Source organism: Apostichopus japonicus, chromosome 7, assembly GCF_037975245.1.
Source record: "Apostichopus japonicus isolate 1M-3 chromosome 7, ASM3797524v1, whole genome shotgun sequence".
Lineage (NCBI taxonomy): Eukaryota > Metazoa > Echinodermata > Holothuroidea > Aspidochirotida > Stichopodidae > Apostichopus > Apostichopus japonicus.
In genome coordinates this window covers 14,178,992-14,192,873 of record NC_092567.1, presented here as the reverse complement: position 1 = coordinate 14,192,873, position 13,882 = coordinate 14,178,992, and the positions used below count along the sequence as shown (strand labels likewise).

Below are 13,882 nucleotides of genomic sequence, written 5' to 3'. Positions count from 1 at the left end.
TTGTTCAGGGCCAAGGCCTTCTCACACGATACAACTTAACCCTGGTCATTGGTAACTTGTCACACCTACACTCCAAAGTGTGCACAATTCAATCAATCTCTCCTGGGGCACCACAGTGCACCACAACCACGTGTCCCCCGGGGGACTTCCCATAGGGTGCAGCCACAAACCCGCGCAAACAACTATATTTACAAGTTACCTCGCAAGTCCCCATTTATACACCTGGGTGAAGAGAGGCAATGGAGATAAAGCGCCTTGCCCAAGGACACAACATAATGATCTGGCCAGGGCTCGAACCTGTAATCCTTAGATCACAAGTCCACTGCCTTAACCACTTGACCAAAACGCCCTTATCATGACAGGCTACAATGTTATCAGCAAGCCACTAGACATGTCAAACTACTGCAAAGTAAACGCTACATTAGAGTATATTGACTCACATGGTAGTCTTGCTTCTCAGTTTTCCTCTTCAAATCAAATATTTCTCCATGAACAGTCCTAAGTTTCTCCCTCAGTATGCCGACCATGTTGATGAGTTCCTCTGTGGGGGTATCAACAGTGATGTTGAGAGGGGGGGCCTTCTCAGCAATCACTTCTTTCCTACTCTTGACCTGAGTTTTAGTCCTGTTCGCTGCTGCTAGGTTCACCTAAGGCAAAACAGATGCATCAGGAGCAGATATTGTGTCAGCGAAGCATACTTATCTCCCTCCACCCCCCCCCACAACCCCTGATCTCCATTCAGACATTTTGTCCATCATAAGCATATACTTCAGAGGTTCACGATCCGTCAACAGTATAACAGTAATTACGCTAGTCATTTTACAACCATGATATCATAACACTTCTTAGCATTTTGTGAGGTTTTCCAGCTAAGTGTACCACTGTCAAAAAGGGTAAAGTAAACATGAGAGACTTAATTAGGGTTGGGCGATATTTGCTTTTTAACATCACGATAAATAGTTAAAAAATTATTGTGATATTTCGATAATTACGATAATTTTGCCTATAACAGAATTAGCGTAAATGTCAAGCTTTGAGTGGACGGAGAGAGATATATGGAGGGGACATTCAAAGAGAATATCTGAGTTTGTTATGAACTGTTCCTTTGAAAATAAATAACCACTCAAAATTTTAGTATTTTTGCATGTCTGGCGATAAAAATTCCTGTTGAGGATTCAAAATACTGAAAACTTTTTAAATGAATTGTCACGAAACTGATGAAATTTTTAAAATGACAAGTTAGAGTAGCTATATTATGTGATAAAATGAAAAGAATTTAATCTGTCTTACAATCTTTAAAAAGTTTAAATTACAAAACTTTTGATATTATGAAACAAACTACATTTGGTAAAGACCCGTTTCTAGACTGCCTAACAATGAACAGCGTGCACTATGCGTACATCAGTTTACAACTGCAGTGTTAACCCCTACTTAAATATCACGGTAGGCTACATGTGCTGCAAATTTTCCCAGGTACCTTGCCAAACAACTCCCCTGTCTAACACCTGTTTGTTAACATTTTTGGCACGTTTCCAAAAACTTTTCATGGAGTAAACTATTGTGGCTCCACTCTAGAATTAATAAGGTCAGTCAATAAAGGATCGGTAAAGTTATGCGAAATATTATCTTAGATGTTCAAGAAAAGAAGGTAAATATATTAGGTATGTAACATTGATGTAAGTAAAACACACCTCAATCCAACGGACTCATCCGCATGAACAAAACAAGCTATTCCCCATGAAACACGAGGCACAGTCTATACCATACAGACATAGCACGATATCAAGGCCCCAATAGCTACAGTATGGCCATCTTTATGGAAGTAAACCTTGCAATCCCATGTTTTAGGTCACTTGGCTGATTAACTAAATGCTAAATATTGTTTCCATGTCCTTGTAGAAAACGTCAACTTCGCAAATTAGTTGTGTTTTTGTTGTTGCGTGAGATCCGTAACCGACGAAGTGGTTAGGCTATTTGCTATACACTTAAGTATTTTGCTCGATCTTTCGTAAAATTTGAAAGGTGTACCAACTTACTGTTCGTACACAATTGGTTATTTCTCTACTGATTTTCAGACTCTATACAGTCAATGTTTTAAAGGACGTTTTTTTTACGAAGTTCAAAAGTCAGTAAATGAAGTTGATCAACTTTATTTCTTTTCAACTTTCTTAACCATGGAATGCTAGAATAACATTTACACATAAAACGGAAAAGGATAATCACATTTTTTTTCCACATTTATTTCAAATTTCTTTCACAAGAAATTATGGTCACATGTTCAATCCTCAAAAAATATCGTCTTGAAAAAAAATTATCGCGATAATAATAATTTTCGATATATCGCCCAACCCTAGACTTAATGTTACAATATATTATCTAAGTCTTTTCTGATAGCTTAAACAGTTAACAATGCTCTGACACATATAACTAGTTAATAAATGTACTCTAGGTTAAGGATTTCTCATATATGCTTGATTTGGAGTGATATTTCAGAGAGTTGCTACACCATTCACTACCAAAGTGTGCAATAGCAGAACAACATGTTTACTTACTGCATTTATCAAACTGGTGACTCTAAATGACCCCTGACCTTGCTCATCCCCCTTTCTCTTCTGTAGAAGTCTCTCAGCTTCCTCTTGCTGCCTTTTAGCTTCTTCCTGAAATATTGAAGGAATAACACTTAACCATATATATTTGTTGAACCGCTGTAGAGCGGCATTATGAATTTCAGATTGCAATCCCTTACTTGGTGAGTAACTTCAGTTATGGCTGATGATGTTTGTTCTGGCTTCTGACCAATTATCTGCATGACAACTGCTTGTGGCCAATAAGGAAGAAGCTCTTTTACTCACTTCTTCTTTAGCACGTCGCTGTTCCTCAAACCACTTCAATTTTTCTTCAACTTGCTCTTGTTCACGCTTCCTGCGCGCCTGTAAGAAAATAATATAACGGTTAGTTCTTGTATTTAGTCAACAGAATCATACAGTATGAAATGTTTCCCCAAAGGTTATAAGGGCCGTAGTGAATAACTTAACATGCAAAGACTCCTGATGAGTGACCTGGTTAATACACTTTGGCTTTGGCTTTGAGTATAACTGTAGTGAAGTGAAATTTTGTTGTGTGCACCCGTTGTATTTGCATGTATTATGTAATAGTTCGTAATAGCCAGTTTGTAGCGTTAGTTGTTTCCACGTGTGTTTGTTCAGTTCTGTACACGGTGTTGTATGGCGAACATCGTCCCTGCAGAGCTCCGGGGCTTCGCCTCGTTATCCCTTTCGTAATTTGTTAATTTTACTTAATCCTGGGTCGTCAATAGCCCAGATTTACCTGTATCTTTTCTAACTGGAGTCCGTGAGGAGATGTCACCCTTCTCAGAGGCAAGATGCCTCAGGTTTTTGGATGGTTTAGCTTCTGGCTCGAAGTCATTGGTTTCCAAGATGGCGGACCTACTACAGTATCAGTATATAGCGAGCTAGCGTCGATGGAGTCTTGATGCACGCAACCTCCTGTACCGCGAGCGAAGAGTCTCCTTCGTCTTGTTATTTGCGAGCGAGCCGATTTCAGTTTAGTAAGATATTAAGTCATAAATATTATTATTGTTTTCTGCCGTACGTACCCTTATTGTAAGTTGATCGAATCGTAGTTGTAATTGTTGCCCCTTTGGCTAGGTTGTACTTCACTGTGTAAAACACATGATAGGTTGTGTTTTGGACCTTGGTCCTATGGGTATAGCGTGTATTGTTAAGCACGTGTGTTGTATTGCGTATTTTTATACTGTGGTATTACAGTACTGGAATATATTGAGTTTAGTATACTGTAGAGTGACACTACCGGTTAGGTTGAGTTTAAGTATACAGAGTTACGTGTAGTATACAGAAAGTAATTGAAAGTGTATTGTACTGTATTGACAGTTGAGCTGTTTTGAGAGATTATTTATTGTACCTGTATTTTGAGTATTATACTGCTCGCAGTGTAAAGAGCGTATACGTATTTGTATTTTGTATTTTGAGCATGATTGTTTACTGTTGGTCACTATAGAGTTGTCTCAGAGCTTGTCCTTCTAATCTTAGCCTTTGTGGATAGCTATGGAGTGCCAAGTCTCTTGAGAGTTTGTGGGTTCAAGAGGTAGAAATTCGCAAACGTTTTATATTATTTAAGCAGATTATTTCATAATGTTCATTTTACATTTTCCTTATACGCTCTATACATTTTTATACAGCATTGTAAGAGTACAAGAGTTACTTCGTGGATATAGTATTTTATGGTACAGATAGAGTTCTGTAATTGGTATTTCACAGTTGGAGCATAGGTTCTGTGAATATTTCGTATTTGAGTATAGGTTTTTCCCCGAGTAAGGATAGTTTTAATAAGTTAGTAAAGAGTCCTTTAAGCCATTTGAGTCTATTGAGCCATTGTATATTGTTCATTTGTATATTTTCATTATCATTTTCATAGAGTTTGTAATAAAAGTCAGCCGTTGTTTCAACGCAAGAACACTCTTAATTGCCTCCTCATTGATCACTTATGAGTTCGAAGCGAAGAACCCCAACCGGTAATTTCCCCCGCCATCTGCGGTTCGCTTCATAACGTATCTGTATGCTACCGTGTGGGGTGAATCTAACCGTAATAGGTAGTAACCGACTGTGCGATCCATGTTAAAGTCATTGACGACTTTGTGAGGCTACCCCTCTTAAGTCTACAGTAGCTCGGTTTTCCCCCTCAGACTTTGAATTCCTATATCATTGGAGGAAGAGTTGGAACAATAATCCAGATACATGTCCAACAAACTATGCCAAACAAAACAGTTTTTTATTAGTGTTTTGCTGATTTGCCAAAACTTTGTGAAAGCTGAGTATACAAACTCTTTCCTCTCAAAGCAGCCTGATAGGAATTATAAGTATTACATTTACACACCTGGCTATGTGAAATACTATTTTGTATAGTACTAACACTCACTCAACTCACAATTCAACATTTACTCTAAACATCACTGTTTTCTTTTAGACGAGTGTTAGTTAAGGTGTTGTGGATTTTAATTTTGAGAACATATAATGGGTAGGTCTTAGTGTTAAGTCATATTGCTATCAGTGGGCCTATGCAGTGTGTGTAATAGGCTACCATTTGTTACAGTCTTCCTACCTAGTCTTTTCTTTCCATTGTTACACCTACTGTATACACCTACATGTTCAACAATCAATGGTCATTTGAATATGTCACAAGCAAGCCTAACTACCTAGGTAGTTAAATGCGTCCAGAAAGAAATGCTTTTACCAAGGAGAAAATTTTTGTAAATGTTCAAAGACAGACAGAAAGATAATAGCCGATTATGACCACTCATTAGCATATCAACCACTTACAACCACATATCAACCACAGCCATACAATACCTGTTAGGGTTTGAAATTAACATGACAATAAGTTTGAATGACTAAACACTCTGAATGTAATTTGTTGGACTGACTCACTCTCTGCTCCTCCCACTTCTCTCTTTCAACCTCCTTCATCTCGAGTTCTACCTCTCTTTCCTCCTGCCACTTCTGCCACCTTTCATGCTCTTGCTGAAACTTCTTCTCCCTCATGGCCTTAATAAATAAGTGAGAGAATATATGAAGCAAGGATTAATTACCAGTGTTTGGCCAATATCATCCCAACAACTTTTAGATCTGTTAGATCCCAATATTGGCCAATAATGATCCGATACCAATACTTGAAGCAGAAGTTCCCTACGTAAATATTGCTGGCTGTCCCTACTGAATTAGGTGTAGCATCATAAACATCATAAAAGTCTAAACAATAAACTTGTTATGCTCACAACTATTAGCCTATAGCAACTACTGTACACATGGGTGGTATCTTGTGGTTTGCTACAAAGAGCTCTCACATGCCTCTGAAATGATTTGCCATTGGACAACAACACCAGTGTAACATAGATTCAACCTATCAGAACATACGTATATTAGCCAAGTATTCTCTTAAATTTTATCCATCCTTCATATATATATACTAGATACTGGGTAGTTGCATGAACCCCACAAAATAACCCTTCTTCTATGAAGGATCATTACAGTGAGAACTATTACATCAGTAGGGAATTGACAAAGTACTGTACATAACTACTGTAAGTACATAAATGTTGTATGCAAGACTAACATACTATGTCCTTGCCCAATGAGAAACTTGAAAATACTTTCTTTTGTAGAAGTAACTGAGGGTAACTCTAGCCATGATAATTGATCAAGGTATTGGTCTTTTGTGACAGTGAGAATAAACACACATCATACAGTCTGTAGAACTGCTGCCCACTTATCTATACCATTATGTTGGTTATAAACTCTGTATGTTACACAACTGTCACTTGTGATGCTTGACACCAGGACTTAATATATAAAACAAAACCCAGGCATAGTGTTGTCTCTTATATCCTCCCAAAGTCAAACTTTACTTCCTATGAGATTGGTAGTTTACATTTCATTATTATTTTATTTTCTTCAGGATTTCGGGTTTGTATTTGCTCTCAGGTTCACTATATGATTTTACCATGGAAAAATATGTCAGCTTTCTGAAAACAAATCTCTGGTGCCTAGTTTTAGCAATTGATGCAGTTTACCTGTACAGATGTAAGAGCAACATATTCCATAACAGTTGATACTGATATTTCATACCATTCACAGTATAAACTCAGCAAGAACAGTTGTACAGCTTATGTCACAATGTGCCCTTGAAAAGAAGATATTTTGCCCGATCAAATTAATTTGCAACCTCTGGCTTAATATAAAACAGGTTTGTTTGTTTCAAGAGTTTATTATTCATAAGGAAATGATCTAAATGTACCTACAGTATGTAATAACTCATACAGTATGTTGGCTTTCTGATACATTGGTTGTAAGTTGTCATGACAATGAGTCACTTTTAATCCCCAGATCTAAGTTCGGAGTATTTAAAGGGTGTGAAGACTGGCGCACAAAGAAAAGTGTCATGCCGGTAATCTGACCTAGTTTCGAATGAGGTGTAACAGAAGTGTTAGACACCACTATTGATCCCAGAAAATAAACACACAGCTTGCTATCGTCTGTAATTAGACACTAGTGTACAGTCAGTACATACAGCTACGGTCAACACCCACAGCACAGTGTACATAGGATACAGCGATGGACATCTCAGGTCCAACTAAAGATAACAAGGTATCACGTTTAATTACTATCTGCATTTTGTAGCCACAGGAACAAAACTTCACTTGCAAGCAACAGAAAGTTAATTTTTTCAGATGGCCGCACACAGTTTCGGGCGAGTCTTCAATGCCTTTAATCTGAAGTAACATAGACATATATTCACCTCTAACTTCTGACCAGCTTCAAAGACTTCATTGTTCTTCTTAAAAGAACGAGAGCTGTAAACAAAAGGGCATCAAGACGCCTGTAATTTAGATTCATCTAAATATCTGGTATTCCAATAAAAATTATATTATATCTACAAAGTATGAAAGAACATACAGCGACTGTAGATTCATCTCCAAATATCTGGTATTCCAATAAAGTTATATTATATTTATTAATGAACATACAGCGACATTAGATTAATCTCCAAATATCTGGTATTCTAATAAAATTATATTATATTAATTAATGAACATACAGCGACATTAGATTAGATTCATCTCCAAATATCTGGTATTCTAATAAAATTATGTTATATTAATTAATGAACATACAGCGACAGTAGATTAATCTCCAAATATCTGGTATTCCAATAAAAATTATATTATGTTTACAAAGAATGAAAGAACATACAGCAACTGTAGATTCATCTCCAAATAACTGGTATTCCAATGAAAATTACATTATATTTATTTCATGAACATACAACAACGGGGGTGGGATTCATGCATTGGATGTTTGCCCTCTATGAACTACTTGTACCATATAGGAGCTGTACCCTTACTTTCATGAGCATAGCAGATATGTAAATATATACAGCTGTGTATACATTTTATAATTTGTACAAAGTGTCTGAGCTGAGGCTGCTGGGAAGGATTGCAGACAGAGCATTCATTAAAGGATTGGTTCAGTTGACATACATGTTTATGTTATATGAAAGAGGACAATAAAAGAAACACCATGGTGAAAAAAACTGTTCAAATATCTTTTTCGGTTAAAGAGATATTCAAGTGTAAAGTTTTATCAGATTGTGTAGAAACTGCTGAAATCTGACTAGCTGTGATGTCACATCCTCACATTCCTGAAAAGTCTTTGTTGTTTTCTCTAAATATTTTGTGAGATTTCATGACTTTCAACCAAAAGATATGTCAGGAGATCTCATATTTGTCAAAGGAAGTATTTAAGATTAAACATCTGAAGAATTTTTGATTATATTATTTTCAAATGTGTTAAAAAATGTAAATAATTTTAAAAGAAATATATTCACAAATGTTAAGGAAGTGAGGACGTGACGTCAAACCCTCACACTCACAGTAAGTCTTTCTACACCAGTCATTTTCAAAGAAATTTTGATATCTTCAAAGTGTCATGTCTCCTTCACAGAGCATGCTATCATGGTAGTTTCTTCACTGTTCTTTTTGTCTTTTTGTGCTCTTTCATACAAAATAGACATGTCAAACACCTGAACCAATCCTTTAAGTGTTCATATGATTGGCAAAGTCTGATTGGCAGAAATCAAATAAAAAAAAAAACTTGCAGTCAGCTCTGCAAAGGATTCTGTATGGAATTGGATAACCAAAATTGTCAAGTCATGTTACAATATTCTTGTTGGAATATTCCAAATCAGTCTTCCAATTATAGTCTTGCAAATAAGTCTAGCCCAAGCTTCTGCAACAAGAATTGACAAATGACCTTTCACCTCCATGATTCATTGCTTACACCTGTTGATATGTTAAACACAACTGACAACATCAGCACAAACAAAGTGACCTAAACACTAAATCAACTTTAAGAGAGTGCCAAGGGGATTAAGCCTCTTATTGAAGGGTTGTGGCATTATTGTAACACTGTGCTATATATATGTCATTGAGTTTTTCATAGATGAGGAAGCCATGTCTGGTGGTACCAAAACTAAAGCAGATACCATCCTTACTCAGTTTATGTAAGTATGACACTATGTAAACACAAAAGATTGTCACAAATTGAATGTTACACTAAACAGACAAATATTCAAAAAACTGTCAAGAGGATGATGAAATTGTGCTGCAGTTTTTTTTTTAAACTTTGGTCCATTGTTTTTATCATTCAACATTACACTATTTGAGTTACAAATTTAATAGCCCCTTTAATTGGTGGGTGTCCCAAAATGTACTATAATTTAACCATTTCCTTGGTCAGATGTGTACCAGTAGTTAAACAGAGTGGCAGGGCGGAAGGGGGGGGTTACAGAGAATAGGTAACAGAATAGTTCAGAATGCCATGTGTATTTTCTTTATTTTTTAGGTTAACAACACTACATTACGAAGATTGTCATGCTAAAAATAGAAAATGATGCTTTTCCAAAATTCCTGAGATTTGACTTGGCTAATAGTTCACATCCATTGTCTGGAAATTTGCATTTGTACTGTGGTGCCCAATAATCACGAAGTATGTCATTTAACAGCAATTACTTGCAACGTTATATTCCCCTGTGTAGAGATAACGAAGTTGCACACAAGTATCATAACGAAATGGCTTTGTCTTTGCGATTGCATTGATGCTTTGGCATCATGTTGCCCCAAAAAGGTTGGACCACCCACACATTTAGACACCCACATGAACCATTTCTGCCTCATTCCCCCCCCCCCCCTGCCTAGCAACACTGCACACCTTTCCAATGAAAGGCCATTTTACTATGGACAGAGGTCATACTCACTTTGTTGTTGCTGGTTTCTGCAGAGAAAAAGGAAGGACATAGTTGTTATATGTCTGACTCAGAGGAATAAAATGCTGATGACTGTTTCACCAGACACTATGAAGAAGCTAAGACCTTTATGATAGCACCACCTGGTGGTACATAACCTATTGTCATCAGACACTATGAAGAGGGTTAGACCTTTATGATAGCACCACCTGGTGGTACATTAACATACTGTCATCTTCCTTACACAATAGTTATTGGTTTTGTTAGATTTTTATTCTTTGTCCAGCATCAGAAAGAGGTTCATTGTTGTCCTTTAAAATGATGAAAGACACTCCAGCTTTAATGTTTTGATGCTCCTATCAGTGAATTGTGAGACGATTTTTCTGCACTAATTAATTGCAGGCACAGTGTTCAGCTTAGCTTGCAATGTAAGTTACACCATGTTAGCCTTGTTGTAGAAAGACCTAAACAATGAAGCCTTTGTCCTTTATTATCCAAGATGATCAAAATGGTAAGAGAAAGAGAGCACATATGGGACTTTTAATAGATCTATGCTACCAGTTGGGATATAAAATAGTAAGAGATATGAGGTTGTCTTCATCACACAGAAATTGCAACAGTAGGGTGAGGGACAAGAGATAAATGCATCAGAGAAATGGCAGAGAAAAGTTAAAGTCTAACGCAATGCAGAGAATAATCGCATGGCGTATTTTGTACAAAAGAACAATACTGAAACTATTTTGTGAGAAAATAAGGGGTTAATCAACGGTCTAGTGTGCGTTACTCACAGGATTAATGCACGATCGGGGGATAATGCAAGGGATGCATGAGGGCGGAGCCCGAGTGCATCCAGCGATAGCATTAACACCTGGAGTGCATTAATCATGTGAGTAACGCACGCTAGACCGTTGATTAACCTCGTTCATTCATACAGTACCATTTGTTTGGGGGAAAAATCATCAAAACAAAACATTTTTGGTTGCATATAACCAAAGATTTATTAAAGTGATGCCCCGTAATTTTACCGTACGTTACTCACAGGATTAACCACGGTCAGCTGACCTGAATGGACCAATAGGATTTAGGAATCTTTACTAAGTATGAATGAACAATATTTAACTTACAACTGTTACTCAAAATGTGGATAATTCATAATATCATAGAACACTGAACTGAGATTCAGTTCTTGAGTATTCTACACTTCAACTCATGCATCAAAATAATTTTTAACCTAATTACAGAGGGAAGGTAATTACACAATTTAATGTGTGTTGGTACCAATTAATGGAACTAGTGTATGGTGTGTTGAGCATGATATCAACGTTTAATAATATTACACGTTTGTCTTGTCAGCTTGGTTACTTGCAAGACTATTTTACAGTATGTACACTCGTGCAATATAAAGTTGTCTGTTTCTTTCAAATTCAATTATTCTTAACACTCTAGTTTAAACAGCTTTTGCTAAAGCAGTGGCATGCATGTTCTATTGAACTCTCTTTCAAGTAATATTTGAAATGCCCACAGATCAAGCACAGCATCAATTGCCATCTGGAATTAAAAAAGTAACACTCAGTTTATTAGGGCCAATCTAATCAGGAGTCTTGTATTTTGTTCGTTTTGGGATACCAAAATAAAAAAATCTCAACTTATTTTTTTGCATTTTTTAAAGGAATTTAAGACGTAGTTTTGCCTGACTGTGTGAAATTGTTATGAGAATTTCCCACATGTTCGCTCTGTTCCACAAAGACATCTGCTTGTTCTTGGCAGTTCTAATTCCATGCATGCCATAAATACATTATACAACAAGTTAAATCTATTCACAAACACTCCTAACGTTTGCTTATGATTATCTACACCCCATTAACTAATTCCTTCAACAATTACTAATTGATGATGTTAGCACTTGTTCAAAATAAACAGTTGAATTATTTATCCAATGCTGTAAACACGAGAGTAAAGGAATGGCCAAAAAAAAAAAATTCCTGAGAGTGGAAACTTCAGACAGATGTCGTACATTATCTATGTAGACAGTACCATTCAGACAATCCTTGCAATAAAAATACAACTCTTTACAAAGACCTCCAATTATGATACATTATAACACTTCCTATATATATACTTATGATGAACAATCCAATTTGAAAGAGATACCAAAGTGCTTGGTCATAAACAGGACCACAGACTTGGGCAAGTCTAAAATCATCATTGAGCACTAATGGTTGTTAATGATGTTGTTAATGATGCTGTTCATGCTGCATTCATATCACGGCTAACAATATATACAGTAAGACTCACATTGATATCAGAAAGACACTACTCACTTTCATAATTAAAAACATGAGAACAAAAGTTACAAAGGAAAACCAAAGGATTCCCAGTTGTATGTAACTCTGTGACACGTGACATTCAACATTGATAAAGCTAGTATACACCCCCATATGATTTTTGAACTAGTACTTTGGAACTCCCAAAACTGTTTAGGAATCTTAAGTTAAAAGGACCGAGCTATCTTACAGTATAAGGAGGTTTATGGCTAGCTTTAGCTTCTCCTCTGATCTGCCAACAAACAGGTCACTCTGTAGAAAGGTTTTACAAAGTGACTAAAGCTTGGCAAACAACTCAACTACAGTAAGTTAACTTAAAAAAATAAACCTCATCTTTCCAAGGACAGATCAAAGTTAAGCAAAACAGCAACAGAATGTGAATGCAAGGAGAAAACAGCTCAATATGGCCTTAGTGCTTCAGAATTCACCAGACTCTGAAAAAGTAATGACCAGTGACAAAGAAGTGCATTCCACAGAACTTTACTATGGTCATGAGTCTCAAATATGCCATGAAGCTCTGGTGTGCCTCATTGAAAACAAGTAACCCTCTCCAAAAAACTATCAACCAGAAAGCACTAGTACACAAACATTAGGATTCTTCCACAAGTCTCCTACACTAAGATACATGTAATGTACAGTACACTGTAGTCACCCACGTTTTACTGTACTTTGGGAAGTTTGGGTTACTCTTTCTGAAAATTTTTACTTTGACCTCTCATTTCATTTATTCATGCCAGTTTAAATATAAACTTTATAAAGAGGAGACATAAAATATGTAAACAGGAAGTATCAAAAATATAAAAGGGAACAAAATAAAGTTAAGAGGACATCATATAAAAATACATCTACACACTTCTACAGATCTTAATTGACCTTTGACCTACAGTTCTTCTACCCACCATGGTTAACCTACTTCCAAGTTTAAAAGTTCATCAGAGCAATTCACTTGGAGATTTACAGTAAGGTATTGACTTGGTTTTCAAAAGTTGTCCTCAAATGACATATTTGTAGAGTTTTTGCAATCCATTGGATGAATTGACAGATACCAATAACCAAGTATATATATATGAAGTTAATCCAGGGATAGCGCACTTTTTGAGAGACTGTGTTTACACGCAAATACATCACGTACTGTACATACACTAATAATTCAGCAAAATTCACTCACATAAAGATTCCTTGTGTGAAAGAGATCTGAAAAATGGTAATGTGTCTTAGGGGAAAGGTCGGGTAGAGTAACATCAATCCTTGCAGAATGTTACTACATACATGGAAGAACAAAGGCTGAATTATGCTGAAAACTTACCAAAGTAACTTGAGATATGATATTGGTGGCTGCTTTTCCTGAGGCACTATTGGGCAAATCAGATATTACTCACTGTTATACAAGTTTATATAGAAAACAGTTTTTTTCCACGCTTAAAGCAATATTTTGAGTTTAACCATAATGTGATACATTTATTATGCCATTGATACAAAAGACTGATAAAATTTTTAGGGGGCCCGAGGGGGCTTGTTCATTTCAATTTAGTTTTAAGCAAAAGTCAACCTAGTTTGAACTATTACCAAATATAAAGTACTCCTTGACCTTGGGTGTCTGCACGGGTAGTATATAGTTACTGTACATCAAATATCCCAAGACAATGTCATGCTGTGATAATGCAAACTTTCATTAGTACTCAGCAGATTTGGTAAACTTGATTTGAGTGCAATAAATGTAG

At 36.3% G+C, this 13,882-nt stretch overlaps 1 protein-coding gene across 6 annotated transcripts in view; it reads right to left on the bottom strand.

Moving 5' to 3' along the window:
• The window catches only part of LOC139969395 (uncharacterized), a 62,062-nt gene that overhangs the window by 36,598 nt on the left and 11,582 nt on the right, over positions 1–13,882 (bottom strand). For 3 of the 6 annotated variants that reach the window (XM_071974319.1, XM_071974321.1, XM_071974320.1), the window contains 7 exons: positions 13,468–13,513; positions 9,850–9,866; positions 7,333–7,387; positions 5,466–5,582; positions 2,853–2,930; positions 2,553–2,657; positions 441–647 (listed from right to left, as the gene is read on the bottom strand). In XM_071974319.1, coding sequence (XP_071830420.1) covers positions 441–647; positions 2,553–2,657; positions 2,853–2,930; positions 5,466–5,582; positions 7,333–7,387; positions 9,850–9,866; positions 13,468–13,513 — 625 coding nt within the window. Of the gene's footprint in view, positions 1–440; positions 648–2,552; positions 2,658–2,852; positions 2,931–5,465; positions 5,583–7,332; positions 7,388–7,490; positions 7,523–8,691; positions 9,371–9,849; positions 9,867–13,467; positions 13,514–13,882 lie in introns of those variants that run through there. The other 3 variants (XM_071974324.1, XM_071974322.1, XM_071974323.1) reach the window with 3 other exon arrangements.